Source organism: Castor canadensis, chromosome 2 (genome assembly GCF_047511655.1).
Source record: "Castor canadensis chromosome 2, mCasCan1.hap1v2, whole genome shotgun sequence".
Classification (NCBI taxonomy): Eukaryota; Metazoa; Chordata; class Mammalia; order Rodentia; family Castoridae; genus Castor; species Castor canadensis.
Window position 1 is genome coordinate 26,501,523 of NC_133387.1, and position 21,070 is coordinate 26,522,592.

The 21,070-nt window shown below is 36.6% G+C and overlaps 1 protein-coding gene across 2 annotated transcripts in view; it reads left to right on the forward strand.

Moving 5' to 3' along the window:
- The window catches only part of Znf800 (zinc finger protein 800), a 210,051-nt gene extending 189,212 nt beyond the window's left edge, over positions 1-20,839 (forward strand). For both annotated transcript variants that reach the window (XM_074063920.1, XM_074063915.1), the window contains exon 6: positions 20,653-20,839. In XM_074063920.1, the coding sequence (XP_073920021.1) occupies positions 20,653-20,839 (187 nt within the window). The remainder of the gene's footprint in view (positions 1-20,652) is intronic.
- Positions 20,840-21,070: the final 231 nt, after the last annotated feature.

Consider the following 21,070-nt stretch of genomic DNA (forward strand, 5'->3'; position numbering starts at 1 on the left):
AACGCAGCATAAAACATGTTTCACTTAACCAACATTTATTTTGGCTCATCTAACTTTACAAATTCATTGCTTCTCTCTCATAATTTGTTTCTTTATCCTTTTCTGATGAATTTCCAGCTCTTACAGTCTCCTTTCCTCTTTTGTTTAATTAGATCATTAATATCAAAATAGCAAAAACTTTTTGGGGAAAGGTAAGAGTATGGAAAGTGCAGTTCATTTTCTCCTGACTCTATTGCTCCACATTGGATTTGAGAGGAGTATTATTTTTAGGCTTCTTTGTTTATATATTTTTGACACCACACCACCAGAATCATAGGAGAAGTTAAAACATCACAGGTATATCAGGTAGGTGAAGAAAAGCCCAAAGTTGGAGATTTGCTGTCTGTGCCCATTCAGCAAATTAATTTTCTTGGTTTTGTACTTTTGATGTCAGGGACTCTGTCTTAATAAGTTTATATAGTGTCTAGCACATTTTCGCATATGACTAGGCACTTTAAATAAATGTTTGAGAATGGTACAAAAGTAGTACCCTTTTCCATCTTTAAGTTGTGCTATCATACATATAACTTAGAGATTTTGAGTCTTAATTCCATAAACTTTCATTATCAATATGGATTGATCTTTATTTATTTTAGAAAACACCACCAGACTAAGATGAATTTATGAAAATAAAGGTAATTCTTACTAACATTTTTCATGCATAACACCCTTAATCCTACCAACAGTCATGTGAAGTAACCTGTTTCTTTATCCTTTTTGTAGAACAACCCATCTGTCTCAAAAATCTACTTAGTATTTTTTCTATTACAAAGTAATGACATGGAGCAAATAGTAATTGAATAATGTTACTAAAATATTTTTATAAAACCAAACTTACAGATACGCAGTACTGTTTGAAAGAAGGCATTCAGTTGTGGAAAATAATAGATTCTTCAAGAGCATGATCTAGCTGAGTCAGGAATTTCTTTGTGATGAATGTGTCATGAAAAGATAAAAAAACCTGCACTCATCAAAAGCCCCGCCGATGGTAGTCATTAGTGGCAGTACTCCAAATTTCAGCTAAGGTCCTACTACTGTTAAATTATCTGCTCAGAGAGTTTGCTCACACTTCTGGCTGTTACTGGTCTTGCTTTTTAAATGGTAAGGTGATGAATTAGGGGCTTAGAGCATTCAGAGACTAGTATAATTTGTATCACCAGAGAACCCTTGTCCCTAGGTTTGAATGAACATTTATGTCTTGAACATCAGATCTGATACTGTGGCTTTTTTTTTCTTTAAAGACAAGGTCTTGTGATGTAGATTGTACTAACCTGGAAGTTGTGATCCTCTTTCTTCAGCCTTGTGAGTGCTCAGATTTCAGGTGTGCACTACCATGCCTGGCACTTGTGTGGCTTCTTAATATTTCTTATATTTATATAAGTGCTTTGTCAGGCATATTGCTGGCATACAAAACAGTGTAATGTTTAAGAAATAGAATGATTCAGTTGAAAAATAGCAACCCTGCCCCCCTGGAAAAAACTACTTTGGATGCTTGAGCAATACCTTGCATTCTGTCTGGGTGTCCTGCTCTAAATAACCTGGTAACACTTTCAGTACAGAGTATGTAATGACATTATGTTCAGATGAGAAATGATTACATCAAAATGATCCTTAAGTACATACAGCTTTCATTACAAATCAGGTTTTGAATATTGGACTTCAGTCCCTTCTATCTGTAGGATTATACTGAAAATAAGCTCTGAGAAACAATGATATTTTAAAGTTATACTTTCTTAGCTGTGCAAACAAGTTTTAAGAAAAAATTGAGACTTTTAGGTAAATAGGTACTTTGGTAGACCTGAACCCCAAAGTACATGCTAGTTGTGACTGGTAACTCTTATTTTGGATGGGAATAAAAAGTAAGGAATACCTCTTAAGAAAAAAATAGCAAAGCACTGGGGAACACAGTGTACACAGGTGGTCAAATTGCATGAGGAAAACTTTTAGAGAAAGAATTTTTATGTAGACTTTTTAAATGTCTGATGTAAAAGTTGTCAAGAAGGAAGATACAAGCTTCTTTAGGAGAGGTGCATGCCTTTTGCTTATTGAGCTCATGCTATATTGAGCTCCTTGGGATGCAGCCTACTTGGCATTTGTATATTTGAGAATTTCTGCACATTCTCCTTGGCTTGGGATGGTCAAGGTTTGAAGAGACAAGGTAGGCTAATGGGATTATAAAACTAAACAAGAACACATTTAGTGAAATTTCTGAATAATTTTCAAGGCTTAGATCCTCAACCTATACTCTCCACAAAACATCTTCCTAATTATTCATTTTGTCCTTTCTTTGCCTGATTCTTGACTAGTCAACCGTTGTTCAATGTGATTCTAAAAGAACCAGTTCACTTATTTAACACAAAATTCTTAAAGAGATTTACACACAGATAAGAGCAAGGAAGTTTGAAAGGCGATGGTTTAATCTCTTAAGTGCACAATTATAGTGGCGAGGTGTTAAGTTTTAAGTTTAGGATACTTCATTGAAGGGCCTTCACTCTACAAAGTTGACTAGAGCTCAGTAGCACAGTGTCTAAACCACAGATATCACAAGATGGAATTGAGAACCACAAAGCTTCAATTGCCAGCGATCACCCACTTTGCCATGCCATGAAATTGCTGGTGTGTGAGAACATGTCTACACATATATACAAATACTGTGTTAGAATTTTTTGTTATTGTTGCAAGCACAGAATTCTATTTAGCTTATAAATAGAAAGGAAGGATTATTAGAATGCTTTATGTGGGGAGACAGAAGTGGTCAGACTTTATGAGAATTAAGGAGTCATTGTATTGGTTGGCTTCATCATATAGCTTTTTAACTAGGTAGGTGTTAGAGAATCTAAGACAAATTAGTGCATCTGTATTGACTGGATGTCGCCTTCTTAGAAGCAGAAGCATTGCTTCTCTGCTTTTAGCCCTTTTTTAGACTCTGCTTTGACTTAATATGGTTGTAACTGCCTCATTTTTTTTCTGCTTCCTGCCTTCTCTGTGCCTTTCAGTTACTTTCCTTTTCCATGTAGCTTGAGTTCATACTCTTATAAGGGAAAATCTGATTGGTTCAGTTAAGTACATTGCTTTTTGGGCAATCTCCCATAGCGGGGCCCTCATAGGTTTGCTGGCCAGTCTGTAGATTACCTCATTTTAGGACGGCTGATCTTAGAACAGGTGCTATCTGCTGGTCCTGTCACTTGTGATCTTTTGGTGAGAATCTTTTTTAAAAGGATAGTGTTAGAATGTACTAAGCTTTCTAAAGTACACTATTTTCTTCCTTTTTAAAAGGTGATGGAGTTAAAGGCCTGTGGTCTTGACTGTTAGATCAATGCAGCATCAACAGTCCTTTTCATACTAAGACAATGTGGGAAATGGTCTTTGATCAGCATCTGCAGTTTCTTTTCTGAACTGCCAGGTGCCATTTCCATCTTTGGCTTTGTAGATTCATAGACAGCCTGAAGTGTTCACTGATAAAGAGACATTGCATCTCCTGTAGCAGCATATTAGGCCATTCTGCCAGTTGCTACTATTTTCCCGATATCTACAATTATTCTGCGCAGTTTGAGTTGGTGATTTAGTAAGTCCTAAATTCCTAAAGTATTGTTTTTACTTTTCTACTTATTTTTTTGGCATTTGGGCTTACTTTGTAATAGCTGCTTTATATTCTGTTATTCATTCCTTCAACAACAGATACTGTTGAATGTCTATCATATGCCTGGCATTGTTTTACTCTTTTAGGGAAAAGAATCTTATAGTGGTTAAAGCATAGTTTTAAGAGTCATGAAAGCCTGGGTTATTTGATTACTAACTGAGTAGTTTGAGCACATTAATCTTTCTAAACTTCAATTTTCTTGTTGGTAGAATGATAATATTAGAAACTACCAAATAGGTAGTGGGGATTTATAAAAGTTTAATGATATATTGTACATGATATACTTAGCACAATGCCTCATTCCAGTAAGCTCAACAAATACATATTATTATTGTTGAAGTAATCACTAAAATCAGGATCAGTTTGCTGCTGAGCTATTTTCTAGCACTTAGTTTCTGGTTATCTTGCTTTGCCATTTCTTGTTTGTTGCCATTAATCCAGTTATTTAATGAGAAGTCAGTTATTACATCTTTGATAAAGCCAAGTTACACAGCATTTTTTTGCCTTAGAGCATATCATTATTTTATGGGTCTTTAACCTGTGCTGTAGTTTGATGCCATTTTTTGGACAACACTTTTTGTTAGTTGTTCAATAGTTTGCACAGTTTGAGTTGATGATTTAGTAAATCCTAAATCCTTTTTGATATTTTGCTTCCTTGTGATCCGTGTCTATCTTATTTTAACAATAGGTAGTTTTGAGTAGTGAAACTCAGGATGGCCTCCCTTCCCTTCCCTTACTTTTCCTCTTTCCTCTCCTGCCTCCCTCCCTGTGTTTTCTGCATTCTTCCTTCTCTCAGTCTGTCTTTTACTTGTTTTCCCATTACTTCATCTTCTAATATGTAGATCATTTCTATCTGAAGAGTTCCTTTTCATTTTATTACTTGGAGTCTCTGTTGCTACATTCTTTGTATGAGCCTCTATCTTATGCCATTGTTACTAATAGTAACAATTCAAACTCATGGCAGTGCTATACTAACTATTATGAATTCATAATTAATTGACATTGTATAGCTATGCATTTAATGGCTTGGGGTATTCCTTTTTAAGATTTACCTTTGTTTAGTTCATGCCTACTGAATTCTGTGAAATGCAGCTCACCATCTTCTCTGTAAACTAAACTTACCACCCTTTCCAACTTGTTCCTCCATTATGTGCTCCTGTCTCAGTTATTTTTACCCTTGCCTTCCCTCCCAGTTACCTAAGCTAATTGGAATTCTGGCAAATATCTTGACTTCTTTCCCTAATCAGTGATCTTTGCCTAGCCATCCTGCCTCTGAATGCTTTTCACATTTGTCTCCTCCTTTCTATTGCTCCCTTTAGTGTGGATTCCTACCTCTTACTTTCAGAGTTACAATGGTTTCTTAACCGACCTCTTTCTAATCTGCCTTCCATACTGTTGCCAGAACTGTCTTCTTAAAACAAAAATCTGTTTTTACTGTATCATTATCACTTGACAATTTACTCATTTTTCAAGTCTCAGTTTAAATGTTGCTTCTAAATAAAAATAATCTAAAGTATATCTCTCCTGTTGTTTCATCTTCCTTCCCTTTTGTCATCTAATACAGTTTGTAATTATGCTTATACTTGTACATTTATTTGTTTTAATGTCTCTCCCTACTGAAGAGATCTATGTAAGGGGCTGTGGAGTTATGCAGACCCTATGTCTAGAACAATATTTGGGGCATAACAGTGCTGAACAACTTACTTGTTGAATGAGTGGATGGTTGATAACTTATCAGTATGGGCAATAAATAGGAGATAGTAAAGGCAAGGGATGTTACAGGGTCCTAGAGTCTTCTTAACATTCTCACAGACCTTGGTCTGTAGTTCTGGCCTTTAAAATTTTTTTTCCTTTTTTTTTTTTAAGTGGTACTGGGTGTCGAATTCAGGGCTTCACACTTGCCAAGCACGTGCTCCACCACTTGAGCCCCTCTAGCAGCTCTTTTTTACATTGTTTGTTTTTGAGATAGGGTCTCACTTTATATCCGATTTGGCCTGCACTGAAATCCTCCTATTTGTGGCTGATGTTGAACTGCAGTCTGCCAAGTAGAAGGGATTTTAGGGTTCAGCCACTGTGCCCAGTTCTAGTCTTTCTAAAGTAGTAATAGGCTTCTTTATTCCCCTAAGGATGGACATCAACAGTTACACAATTCCATACTCACACTGCAGTGAAGGCACTGTGGACCCTTTGTAACCAGAGGATGGAACCACATTGATCATGATTCAATCAAAGCAGTTTTAGAGACACACTTGTTTCATGTGGGCAATTTGCATTTCTGAGGAAATTCCGATCAAGTAACAGATCACTGGATCTTTTTCCTTCCTACATATTATTTCTCTGCATTTTCTCCAGAAAACTTTTTGGAAAAGTTGGCTCTTTATTAAGTAAACTTAGAATCATCATGTCCCTATAGGAATTGTGAACTCCATGAGGTCAGAGGTCTCATGTGGTGCAGTCTATGTGTGGCTTCCTATTTATTTAGCATCTTAGCAGATAATCTATTTAATTTGGTATTTTGGGTGAAAGCAGCTTTCCCTCAAGTTCTAAAGCTTAAAAACAAAAACTACTCACTTTATACCTTTCCAAAAGATATACTTCCTTCCTTCATAGAGCAAGTTTGTTCATCCAGAGTTATCAAGAATAGGTTAAGCTTGGAACATACAGGATGAATAAATGCCAGTGGATGCATAAGTTTAGTTTATTCAACCTAATTGGCTTTTCAAATTCCTTTATCTTTGTACTTACCCCTTTATTTATCCATCTACACTTGAGCAACTACTTTATACCAAGGACTGTACAATCATTGGGGAGTTGAAGAAAGATAAGACTTGGTCACTCAAAAGCAGTATTAAGTATAGATTTTTTTCATGTGTTTCATCTGTATATTCAAGTGTCTGTTGGATAGTTTCACATTAATATTTCTTAATCATCTATGAATAACTGGATTATCTTCCCTTTAAATCTGTATTCCCTATTAGATTTTTTTTTTACAAACTACCTCATTCATGCTAGAGATACAAGTCATCCTTGACTTCTTCCTAACCTCCAAACATTATCATTTTCACATTCTGCTACTTTTACTTCTTTAGCATCTCTTAAATCTGCCCACTTTTTTCCTGAGGGTTTACTCTTGCCCTTTCTTAGTTTAGACCACCTTTATCTCATATTTGCACCAGCACCAAGGAAATAGCTTTCTAACTGACTCTTCTTCTATTTTTGTCCCTCTTTGGTCCACTACCCCATACTAAAGCCAGAGTGGTTTTTCTAAAGTTCAGTCTTGAACCATGCTCTTTCTCCAAGGCTATGCTGCTCCAGCTTGGAATGCCCTTGAATTACCCACCCTTTCTCTTTCAAGATTCATTTTCTCTGTCTCTCCAATGCAGGAGCAGATGTTTCTCAGTTGTACTCATACATCCTCTGTCTATCCATTTGTAGCAGTTATTGCCATATTTTGTAATTACCCCTAACTAAACTGAGATGGCCTTTTAAAGAGGCAAGGATGTATCTATTCATCCTGTGTCCTTAGTGCCCAACACAGTACCTAGTACACTATGTGAGGAGTAGCATTTGTGGAGGGAATGAGTATTGGACGAGACTGTCAGTAAGTGCTCTGGAAAACTGTTCTAGAAACATGCCAAGATCATTCTTTGATTGCTATTGAGAGAAGCATTACTAGTTTATGTTTTTTATTCCTAACTTAATGTAGACTCTAAACATATATTTGCATACTTGGATTACATGCCTCTAGTGATAATCTGTGAAGTTGGTAAAATATTTTTTCATATTTTAGTTATGTTTTCAGCTTATTTAACTTTGATATTGATTGAATTGCTGTTAGTATGAATACAGTTTCTTCTTGGATGATTCCTACCATGCTAATAATAAATTACATGTTTGGCCTAGTGGTACTTTGTGCTTTTAAATTTATTTTGTTCCAACAAAGAATCAGTTTAGGTTTCTTTGCAGAAAGGCATCCTTCTTGGTTTGTCTCAACTTCTCTATAGACAGTTGAATCTCCTATAAAGGATTTTATGTAAATACACAAATTAACATTTGTTTTATTAAATAGAGTGCCTGAAATACTATGAGTGTATATATATATATATATATATATATATTTTTTTTTTTAGTGTACAGGGATTGAACTCAGGGCCTTGGACTTGCTAGGCAAGTGCTCTACTACTTCAGTCAGACCCTTTTTGATTTGTGTTTTAGATAGGGTCTAGGACTGTCATCTTCCTACCTCTGTCTCCCATATAGCTAGAATTATTAGAGTGACCTACATGCCCAACTTTTTTTGAGACAGGGTCTTGCTAATTTTTGCCCAAGCTTGTCTCAAACATTGATACTGCTATTTCCACCTCTCAAGTAGCTGGGATTACAGGCAAATGCCACTACGCCCAGCTATAAAATCTTGTTTTCAGTGTTCTAGATGAGTTCTGTACTTTAGTAAAGCCAAAATTTCTTATGTTACAGTAGTGGTTATTTAACCAGGATATGAATTCAAATTGCCTATGAAAAATTGAAAATGTATAGGTGCCTGGTTATAGGGTTATAGCATCTGAGCTACATACAGGTTGAGTTATCTCTTGTCTGAAATGCTTAAGAACAGAAGCTTCAGATTTGGGATTTATTTGGATTTTGGAATATTTGCCTATATTGAAATTCATTTATGTTTCATACATATCCTGAAGTTAACTTTATACAGTATTTTTAGTCTGCCTGTGTTTTGACTGCAACCCATCATATGAGGTCAAGTGTGGAATTTTCCACTTGGAGCACCATGTCTGCACTCAGAAAGCTTTGGATTTTGAAGCATTTCTGCTTTGGGCTCTTTGGCTTAGGGATGCTCAACCTGTTTTTTGTGCCTATTACTTGGTTGGTTTGATGGGTTAGCCAGAACTACTTGATTATATAAAGCAGAGAACCCCAAACAGAGCATACGAGATCTTATTCAAATGCAGATTCTGACTTAGTAGGTCTGAATGGGACCTAAGATTTTCTCATTCCAACAAACTTTCATGTGCTATCCATGCTGCTTGCCTGTGATCACACTTTGATCAATAAGGCTATAAAGAATAACCTCCTATATTTTTAAGGATTGTCTTTTCTTTTTTTTTAAAAAAAGGTGATATAAGTACCTACTCTTACTTATCGAATAAGTTTTGAGTTTTGGGGGCTTCAGATCTAGCTTAAAATAGTTTTGTTCAGGTACTCTCTTTCATTAAGGTTTCCATACACAAAGGATGAGCCTTTGCCCATTTTGTCCATGATCATTAGATGTATGATAAATGTGAATGTGAAAGTGATTTCTAATTTCTGACCCTCCTGTGAACTTTGAGGTCACGTAAAGACAAATATGGAGCAGGTTGTCTATTCAGAGACCCTGTTGCCTCTTAAAAATAAAACTTGACCTCCGAAGATTATATGTATTTTATTTTCAGTAAGATATTGTCAGGGGTAGGTGTGTTTATTGGCCTTTAGATGTTAAAAAAGTAACTAAATTGTCTTTGCTGCTAAGAATCAAAAATAGCTTAAACCTTACTGGGGTTGCTTATAGGAAGTTGAAGTAGTCTGAGGTGGTGATACAGAACAGGAAATTTGCTGCTGGGACTACAGTTGATATGGAGGCTGTAGGGTGGTGGCAGCAAGATTTGTGTACCTGTTACTGATGTACAGGTGGAGCCCTAGGCATGTAGGCTAACAGGTGTTTGCTAGGTCAAATTAACCCAGATTTCCTTTTTAGCCTCTTGAGTGATGCAAACCTTTGTATCACATGTTAACTAAAAAGTTTATCACTTACAAGAATAGTTGTGTTTCAAAAGATATATATGCCTTTTAAGAATTGAAAATTTCAGTTTAAAATTCATTGACTAGAAGATAAAAGAAATTGTTCAAAATATCAGGGGATAGGTTAGTAATGATAAGCAAATTAAACATTTTTGATATCCCGTTCAGCTATCTAAAGTCAGAGTTTCATGAGTGTTCTTCAGATTTTGTTGTTTTAGATTGACTTTTAGATTGACTTGCTTCATTCATTCCATGCGTATATTGAGCTCCAGTTTTGTGCCAGGCAGAGTCAGGTGCCAGGGTCATGGAGATAAGTCACAGTTCCTCCTTTAAGGGACTGTGGGAGAGGGATGCATTATAAGGAGGCAGAAGTGGAACATTAAGGCACAATGAGGGGTTGGGAAAGGCTTCTCATGCTACCTAAACTTACCCTGGAATTTTGAAAAAGTTAGCTAGCCAGAAAAAATCCCCAGGTAGGTACAGAGACGTGAAACCACATGTAGATAATGAGAAGGAATATAAGACAAGGTAGTTACCAAATTAAAAAGGATCAAGCTAGATCTTCAGGTTCTAGCTTGAACTATATTTTCATGATTAGGAGTGGCTACTGAAGGGTTTTAAATACAGCACTGAGGAGACTGAATTGGAGTGGGGTGTAAAGGTAAGATTTGTGGAGGGAAAAGCAATTAGTAAGAGTGATAGGGCCTAAATTTAGGTAATGGTCATGAGACTAGAGAAAAAGATACAGATATAATAATAATTTCAGAATTAGAAGAAGAATTTCAGAAGTGGAATTTTCTGACAGTGGAGAAGAAAAGGAATCTAGTATGATTTTCAATTTCAGGCGTTCTGGTTGGGCAAATAAGTGTTAACCTTTCTTTAATGTAGGGAATACATGAGACGCAGCAAACATTTTCTGGCAGAAAGTTGAATTAAGATTTAGACATGCTACATTTGAGATGCTGTGGGGCAGCTAAGTAGAGTGCATGCTAGGTGAAAGGTGTTCAGATTTGCATTCAGAAGAGAGATTGCCCAAAGCCTAGAGACTTGGGAGTCAGTAGTGTTCCTGTAGTTGTCAGGTTTTGAAATTACAACTAACTTTATATCCTTTGCATTCTTTTGGTTTATTAGGTAATTTAAGGCAGTAGCTACTTTCAACTATTTCAGTTTTTGATTTGAGAAATGACGTTTGGCCAGGTTCATTCTCTGTTTCTCTCTCCGTCTCCCTACCCCTATATAAAAATATGTAATACAACATGTATTTGATGTTACCTTGAGAAGTCTGGATAATCAAATTGTAATGGTAATAAGAAATATGAATTAATTTATGTGTTGCATTCAGAGACTTTTGAGATAGTCTGTGAGACCTATTTTAGAAGATTATTTATTTTATAGGAAATATTACTTTATTTCAAAAATAAAAATTATCTATTTGTGTTCTGGGACTGAACAAGATTTGTTTGTTGATTCCCGTAGCTTTAGTCTATCCAGGAGTTGTGCATGATTTAGTCTCTATGTCTCTGATCAGGACAAGAACTGTGTGTGTATTACAATCTAGGCAACAAAGCTAGGGGAATCAGACATGATCCATGTGACAAACGAGTCATTTAGTATTCATAGCTAGAGTCTAAGGGAAAAAGGATGCTATTAAAAGTTGAACAGGTAGTTGAAGTATATTAATTTTACTTCACAAAGCTATACTTTTTGGACTGGTAAATACTTAAGATAACAATAAAAGGTAGATCTTGCATTGTCATGTATGTTCCTCTGGTTCTCACTCGTGTCTCCCCTTTTGACCTTTCTGAAGGAAAATAAAATTTTCCTTGGCCTTGCCATTCTAGACTACTATTAGAATTCAGATGGAAAAATTTTGACCCCTTGAAATAGAGGGGCCTTTTTAACAACCCCCCAGTCCCACCCAGGGGCCTTGGGAAGGTACTGCCTTTGAGAACTCTCACTTGCATCAAGACTGCTGATTTAATACAGAAAGTTGAAATTTGCATACTATTTGAGCTGTCTAGCCTTTTTGATTAACTTTAAAAATCTGTTCTTAAAGGAAAGAATTCCTGGGAGACTATGAGTGCAGTTGCAGTTGAGTAAGTTTTATGGATGATATATGACCCCTAAAAACTGAAGTTTTTAATAATAGAAGTGCTGGCAGACCAGAATTAGAAGATGATAGTTATGACAAAAGAACTTTTAAGATTCCCATATAATTTATAGTAAACTGGAAAAAACCCTACAAATTTGTCTTCTACTGCTTTGATAACAATTTCTTCTTGGCATTTGATCTTTAGATTAATCAATAATAGATACTATCATAAAACTCTGATATCCGCATCAAATAACACAAAGCACACTATTGTAGCACAGAACTCTGTTAACTATAAACTTTGACTAATACCTGTTTCAAATCTTTTTCTCCTTAACTTGCTTGAACACTGATTTTTTCCCAACAAGCCTCCATGTACCAATTCATGCCTCAGTAAATCACTAATAGTTCATTGGTAAAGGTAATATTTGTATTTAGGTGTTTGAAGTATTATAACTAAAAACAATAGAGTAGAATTTTGAAATATATGCTTTCTGCATTGTGGACTTCATTTGTTTAGTAGCCTTATTTATACTTGTTATTCTTTCTTGCCCTGTGCCAACAATTTAGGGATAAATTTTGTTTAGAAATTTCTTGCAAAGTTTACAGTTTGTTACCAGTTAACAACAACAATGCACAAATACCATGTGGTATTGAATAGTTTGAGCTTATATTGTATATTTGTCTAAAGTTAACTGATTATTCAGTATTCCCTTAACTTTATAAATCACTGAGAAACAGAATATAAGATTTTTTTGTTGTTGTTGTTTTAGTTGACTTTTTTCCATGTAGCAAAACCCACAGTACTCTTCCATCCAGTAGGGCTAATGTGTAACCTTAATGGAAAAGAAAGCTGGGACTTCTTGATTTCCTGGCTTTGTGCTTGTGCTTGGGTGGAGCTGACTGCTGAGTATGAAGGTTGTGATAGAAAATAATATTTAGTACCTGTAGGAAAATCCTAGAAAAGCTTGCCAGAAACTCTATGTAAGTATGAATTCTCATGCCTGTGGCCCTGCCCTCTTCAGAAGTTGGATCTATGTGTGTGTTGATTTTGTATTTGAACCTCATTAGGCAGTTTTGATATATTACTAACATGTCATCACTCCTGTGTTGTAGTTTATGAAGAAAATTTGGTAACCCAATATTTGAAAAATAATTTCTAACATTTTTAGCCAAGCTACTTGGTACTTAGAACCAAGCAATAGCTAAAGCGAAATCCATCATCCTCCCATTTCTGCTACTACAGCTGTCATCCCACTCTCCTTGCTAGTTTTTTTTACTTTGCCCATGCTGCCACCAGCCCTTTGTGTATTGCACAGATGCCAAAGTCTGTCTTTTGTGAATATGTTCTTGATGGTTCCAAGTCATGGACGGCTCTCATAAACTCCCAGAATTTGCTGTGTCATTTATTTTTTACTTTTACCCTTTGTGTCATTATTGCATTATTATTAATTATATTATTCACATAATTTGAGTGTAAGACCTTGGAGATGAAGACTAGCAGTTTAACTTGTAGGGTTATGAGTGAATGAACCATCAGGCTGTTCCCATTCTGCCTGTCCTGCAAGGTGTGAATTTTGCTTTCTTTTCAGTGTCTTCTTCATAGGCTCCTTTCCCTGGTCTAAGCTTTCTGTTGCTCTGTTCTAGCTACCTCTGGTTCTATTAGTTTCTTCTGTTGAGGAAGATTATAGATGATTTTAGGGGATTCTTGGGCCTATGTAAGAATAAAGGGGTGATTGTTCATCCTTTTCCTACCTCAGGATCTGTTTTTAAAATCACAAAAATCTGCCTCTTTATACTTACTTTTTATTAGCATATAATTGTTGTACAGGGGAATAAATTGTGACATTTACATATGTGCTTAGAATAGATCTTAATTAGATTTACCTCCTCCATCATTCTTCCTCCTCCCCTATTTTTTAGAACAATCTCAACAGGTTTCACTCTTCTATTTTCATATATGAATACAAAATATATCCGCCGTATTACCCTCAATTCACTCTCCTTATACCTACCCCCTCCCACTGGTACCCGCTTTGCTGTCTTTGATTTGTTTAAAGTGTGTATTCATAATCCAAGGGGGTTATGCCTGGGCACTTCAGGCCTGTATATATCAGCTTTAATTAAACTAATCTCCCCATTATTTTTTCTCTGTCACATGTTCCCTTAATAGTTACTCATTTATCAGGATGTTTAGAGAGAGTATATCTTAGAAGCAATAGTTTGGTTATATAAAAAAAAGATACAGAACAGAAAAAAGAAGAGAAACACTGTCAAGTTCACACACCTGAATTTTCTTCTAGACTCTTGCTTACTCTGCTGTTCTTACAGCCTGACAAATGGTACAGGAAGAGTGTAATTAGCTATAATATGTTATGGAAGTTGCTTATAGTTAGTTTATTTTGCCACCAAGCATTTTGTGTATACCTTCTTTTGAACTGTAATTCTCTTGAAGTGCAGAAGGAGAATCTAAAGATTTAGCATAACCTTACTTTAATATGGAGAAAAGTGAGGTAAGTAATGGGATAAGGTCACATGTGTAGCTCATGAAAAAGTCAGGAACATAGGAAGCTGTGTCTTAAAGACTACTTCAATAGCTAATAACGAGTGTATCTGAAAAAAATAAAACAGTACAAAGAGGTATACTGCGAAAGGTAAGTTTTTCAGTTCTGCTGTCCCCTTCTCCAGAGGCAAACATTTACCAGTGTCTTAGACTTCCAAGGGTTGTTTAAGATCGATCAATTGATCTATATCTATCTATCTATCTATCTATCTATCATCTTGAGATATGTATTCCCCTTCATGAAAATGTACACACTTTCTGTACCTTTTTAAAAAACTTATTGAGTAGTACGAATGAAAATTACAAAGCCCAGGTATTTTTATTTCTTGGACCATGAACTTCTCATTTTACTGTGCTGCATATCATTGAGATAACTGTTTTTTGTTAACATAAGTGAACAGATTCTTAATTTGATTCTTTATTTCTAACATATTGAGTACCTTGTGTTTAATATAGTATAGTACTGCGTATTTCTTTCAGAGAGAAAGAGATCATTGACTTATTTTATGATAGATCATGTTGAAGTTAAAAATATTAAGAGAATTTTATATAGTATCTACTACTGATAGTTATTAAAAATAGCTAATTAGGAAATTTACTTTTCCATTTGAGAAACAAATGATGGAGGTGAAGTTTTCAGGGAAATCTTTGCTTTTAGATTTGTGTAAAAGTCCGTATGGTATCTATAACATAGTCTGTTTTAGGGTTAGCAAGAAACAATGATGTTATAAATATCAAACCACAAATGTTTATTTTCTAGATTTTCAAATCTCAAACTTCAGATGACAATCTCACAGTTTTTCATTAGTTTTTAAAAACAGTTTGCAACTGTTAATCATTATATGGGCCATGATCATCTGTGTGGAATTGCACCGTTAACTTTGGACATTCTGGATTTATTTTTGCCACGTTATCACTGTAATTACTGCTTTATTTTTCAGAGATTAATGGAGGCCATTAGAAATGCTTGAATTTAGATCTTATGGACCACACTGTATCACAAAAGACAAATCCATTTAAAAAATGTGTCCCATGCCAAGTATTCGTGATAGGATTCATAGAGGTTAAGTGCTTATATTTGAATTTTACTTTAGATCATTAGTCAGTAATCCTGCATTCTTCCTGAAGATGGCAGTACTTTCTCAGTGTATTATTTGCTAGATACTTCTGTGTGAAAATACAGTAGTATTAATTACAACTCTAACTGCTGGTTGTAGAAAAAAGTTAATCAGACTAAAAGTATATTTCCATTACATCATCACAAAGTTTAGTGACACCATAAAGTTAGTGTTCAGTAGTAGAGTAAGAGAGATTATGTTCTGAAGGTTTATAGCATTAGTGTGACTTTTATGTGTGTTATCCTCAACCTGGACACAGGGTTCTTTCTAATGGTTCTTACTGCATTCTGACTTTGGAATTTTGGGGGTAAGGTAATGAACTAAAGTCTTGTCAGGAGATGTGATGAGTCATATTCGGACTCTTCTGTATTTATAGGTCTCTCTCTTATGGGGATGACATAAGAAAAGAAAAACTGGCAAAACATCCTAAACATAAACAACTCTTAAGTAACCATGTGTTACACATATCTGTGGACATCTGAAATGCTTTAATATTTATTCTTTGATAAAAGTTTATATGTCCAGTTTCTACTTGAAAAAAGTCCTTTAGCATAGACTACTAATTCTTTTAATAAGCCAAATAAATACTTACTGATGCCATTTTAAAAATACAAAGCCCTTCATCCTTCTCTGCTGTAAAAACTAAGCTTTAGGTTCACAAGGTGGTACTCTGGAACATGGAAAAGTAACACTATATTTTGTTCCTTCTTTTCCCATCATTTCAATTTCTAATTAAATGATTCTTCCTCGTGTGTGTGTGTGTGTGTGTGTGTGAAATCACATAGAACTGTGAACAGAGAAGGTGAACAGCAAGACAAGGCAGATTAGCCTCCCTACTATGTCTCACAGGTAACTTTGACAAAAGCACTACTTTTGGAGGCTGACCCTGAGTATTGCTTCATCTAGAGAGGTGACTGGATGCTAGAAGGCTGTGTCGCTCTAACAAGCCTCATAGATACTGGGATATGAATACCACAATGTCAGTTCTTTAATTTGTAATGAGAAGTATCAGACATGGCTTCTCATATTTATGGATCACTGCATTTTCTTCCAGTAGGCAAATCTGCATGGAAAAGTAAATTATAATCAGGTTACTTGATGAGCATTGAATCAGCTCTCAGTGTGATACATTTATCTTTCCCATAGGAGTACAATTGCCATTCAAACCAAATATTTTCAATTTTCAGAGCACCCTTTCTACTAAATTAGACTGCAAACACATCAACAACTTGTGCTTTCTTAATTTCTTTTCTTACAGAAGTATAGATGATCTCCTTTGACACTTTTTTTCAATTAGAGTTTAACAAAATTGACTTTATTAAAGTTGAGCTAATGTATATAAGACTCTTAGCCCACTGCTTCCCCTTTATTGGGTAAATAAATGGTAATCATTAATAAGTGTTCCTGATATTGCGCCTACTTCACCTTGTTACTTGTAATATCAAAACAGTCTTTTGGACCACTTCTAAAGATGACTGTGATCACCTCATCTTTTATAGTTTGAGTAACTCTATTCTGTTAATTCTTCAATTCTTTTCATTTACTTCTTTAATTTCAGCTATCCTTAATGCTGACTCTGTGAGGAGATTACGATAATATCCTTTGGCACTGCAGGAGATGCCTTTGGGATTTTTATTATTTTTAAGTTTCAGTTTCTTGCCCCCAAATACTCTATATCCTGTGGTTCTCCCATTGGAAATATGAATCTGTTGGAAGAGATGACCTTAATGATGCTGCTTGGCTGCAAAGTAGATCTGAGCTTGTATCTTATTTGAGTAGATGATTTTAGTCCGTCTAACTGTGCTTACCTTCATTTAAAGCTTGGCTTAAATTCTTTCTCAGGGAGTAGAAGTTATTTTGAAAATGGTAGCAGAATCTTAGAATACAATGGTGGTCATGGTATTGGGAGGTGATGATTGACGAACCAGTAGAGGTGGGGTGATGGTCAAGTTAGCAGTCAACAGTGACACTGCGGCTCTGACAAACACATACTTGATAAATCAAAACTTTTTGTATGAAAATGAGTACACAAAGGAATGATTCAGATGAGTCCGTACACCAGCAACAGTAAGTGCTGTGAACCTTCTATGCATCCATCTGGAGGATGAATTGTGCTTTTAAGAGTGGCAAAATACATGTGGGGAAGTGATGGAGAACTGCCACAGAATTTTCTGGCATTTGTAAAAAGTAGATTGTGGTGCATTTTTGAAGCTAATGGTCTCAGAACCACAATTTGAGAACAGTCACAGGTAAGAACCAATGTAGTTCAGGAGAGGGATAGATAACATTTGACTGCAGCAACTGGGGAAAACTTAATGAAAGAGACTGGCTTTGGTCTGAGTCTTGAGAGAGTGACAGCATTTGAATAGAAAAGAGGAGGGAGAAAACTTTGTTTTTTTGAGTGATATGCAAAAAAACAGAGCACATGGGGGAAATAGTGTTTATTAGGGGTGTGGAGAATCAAATAGCTTGGCCCCCAATTTTTTTTCAAATGTTCTTAAATGTGATCCGTGAAAGAAAATTGAGGTGTAGGGCTAGTCAAATGGCATCATTCACGCCAGACTTGGAAAAAATGAGCAGCTATGCTGGTTCTCTTCAGCACGCAAGTGGATGCAACTAATGATGCCTCTCCATGCACCCAGCTTCATATTTCTGTGTACTTTCTGATGTCATCCAAGGGTTTTTGGAAATAGGAAAGACTGTCAACATCTTGAAAGTATCCTCACTTTCTGTAGCTCTCACTCTCACTTAAATATTCAAACAGAAGTAAAACTAGGAGGGCAGATGGTGTACCTGTGATGTCAGACATACAGTATGGCTTTCCTGTGTGATGAAGAGAGACGACTACCACATGTCATTGTGCCCCATTACTTTCTGTATCAGAAGCTGTACCATCTTTCCAAGAGCTAGTGCCAAGAAATAGGAGCTATGTTTTTTCTGTCACGTGTAAATTTGCTGACTTTCCAGAGGTCTTACTTGAACTCAAAGGCAGAGGAAATATGTGAGTTGACTCTAACATGAAAGGCTTGGAGGAATCTGGTGTTCCATTATACAGGCTACCTTTAACTGTAAAGTATTCTGAAGAATTCTGCTTTGGGGTCCAATATACCTTTTCAAGTCAAGGTTTTCAGCACTTGCTGAAATTATCAAAGTTGAAGTACATGTTGCTCTGTCAAAGGCATTATCACAATCTTAACTAATTTAGCCAAATCTCATTGAGATTTGCTGCTGAGCAGTTAGAATATTTTAAATTATGGATTTTTTCAGGAAGTTTTTCATTCATGAAAAATAAGAGAGGTACAGTGTCTTGTAAATAATGGCTTTTTAATATGTTCAGGAAATCAGTTGCCAGTACATTTCCGCTTATTTTTCTGCGGGAGGCTCACATTTTCAGTCAGAATTTCAGATTGGTTTTGACTCCACTGAAAGATTAATGACTGTTGATTTAGCTGGTCTGGAGACATTGGGATATTCTGGATGAATGTGGGCTAAAGAGTGACAGGAAATTAGAAAGCTCATCTGAAGAATATGGGAAGAAAAGTTTTGGCAGGACTGCAGGATGATTTAGGAATTCAGGTTAGCCTCAGGTCTGTCATCCTGATAATCAGAAAGCAAGATTGTAGGTGCCACTTCTTAAAGGCAGAAGCCCCGTGTTACCTGTTTTTGTTCTTAATGTCTGAGCATAGCCTCTAAGATATAATAGGTGTTCAAAAAATGTTGGAGTTAAGTCGGACTCATTGGTTGATCATGAAACCTGAAATGTAGCACCAGTAATAAATGTTTTTCTGTCTTAGGTTTATTAGATCGCTTGGTGAATAGTAAGATTTTTGAGAGAATGCTTTATAAAAAGCACTTTCAGCCTTCATTTGTTCAGGAACATTAACACAGATGTTTGACCTTTTTAGGATTTGTTCTTTTTGTAAACTTTATTTCTCATAATTCTTTTCACTGAAGGTATGCCACCAAACATGATAATTCTGTCCAGTATCATCAGAGGGAAGGAAACTTGCAACAAAGCAACATTCCAATAAACATCTGATCTTTGATTTAATGATCATTAAAAAAATCTGACAACTTTGAGGTCACTTTGGCTTAAAATATCTTTGGAACTTCTATTGCAATCAGCTTAATAACAAAACCCTGGAACCACTCCCCTCTGTTTTTTTATTATCCCCTTTGTACAGTTTCCTGGAACAAAGTTTACCAGAATAGATTCCCTAGGTATTAATAACTTAAAATTTTATATTCTATTATGGAAAGACCAGAATGATGTTAAGTATAGACTGCAGTTCACTGAAATATTTTACCTTTACTCTCAATAAATTCTTTCAAGTAAAGGGAAAAATTACTGAGTTACTGTAAAACAGTGGTATTATTTTAAAGCACTTGTTCCAAAAGTGTTCTAAATTTTCCTGTTTTTAGCAAAGTTTGTGCTCTTATCTGTAAATTACAAATTAAATTACCTCTCAGAATTCCAGAAAACTTTTTTTCTCAAGTAATGAATAACGGAGTAAAATAAGGTACAGCTTTTTAAAAGGCAGTGGTTTTGATTGTCAAAGTTTAAGGGATAAACGTAAAAACACTTGTAATACTGTGATTTTCTCAGAACTTTTGAGGAAAATGAACTGCTCCAGTAGACTATCCATTCTTTAAAATCTATTTGATGTCCACCTCTTTGCTATACAATATGAAATTTCATAAATATGAATTGAGATATAGATGGATACATAAAAGGGAGCAACATTTAAAGTCTTTGTATTAATGTTTTTAACAGTGGAAGTGGAATGTTTATATAAAATTTGGGAAACAAATATAACGATTTTCCCACAACCTCAACACCTGGAGATACCAGCATTTTGGTGTTTTTCTCCATTATGCATGTGTGTTTGTGTAAACACACAAGTACACACCCACACGCCACAAAAGGGGATGAAACATTTTTACATTTCAGAAATACTTTTCCATTATCATTATTATTTCACAGCATTATTTTAACAGCAAGTTAGAAAAAGACTAATATAATCCATTGTTGGATACAGATTTCCAGTTTTTCTTTGAACTTTTTTTGTCATCCTTTCCGTTTGCTTCGTTTTTGGCTACTATAGAAACTGCACCCAGTCAGTCACCCTATTTGAAAATTTTGTATGCATTCGTAGTTATCCAAAAGTTGAAAATTTCAAGCTGGAATTTCTGGGTCGAAGAGCATTAGCAAGTGCAAGGGCTTTGACCCGGTTTCCCAGGTCGCTAACCCGCTGCGGTGGTTGGAGACCAACTTCCCCGGTGCGCTCAGATCAGGCGGTGCGTCGAGGGTGGGCGCGCTCCGCGGGAGGCGGCGCCCGCGTGCCTGCCCGATTCTAACCCGCGTGTCTTTGTCTTTCCTTCCTGGGGTCCGCGCCCGTGTCGGCCGAAGCCTGGCGAAGCCATCGCCCCGCAGCGCCGCCGTCCTGCGCCCGGCCGTCCCCGGGAGCCGCTGCCCGCCCGCGGGCGCCGTCACCACGCGCCAGGCCGCTGCCAGCTGCCGCGCCAAGCTCCGCGGCGGTGCCGCCCGGGAGCGCCAGCACGCGGCGCGGGGTCTCGGCAAGCCCGCCGGCCCGTGAGCCCGAGCGCCGCCCGGCGCCGCCCGCCGCCGCACCGCCGCCGCCTCCGCGTCGCTCTCCGGGTCGCGCCCAGCGCCACCGTGTGCAGCCACCTCCGAGCCCGGCCTGTGCTCACACCGCCTCACCCCTCGCTCTGCCTGAACCTGGCTTCCTGGTTTACCCCAGAGCTCTCCCACCAAGCCCCCGGGGACCATGTGCCTTAGGGCCAGGGTGGGGTGGCCCCTGTGCTTT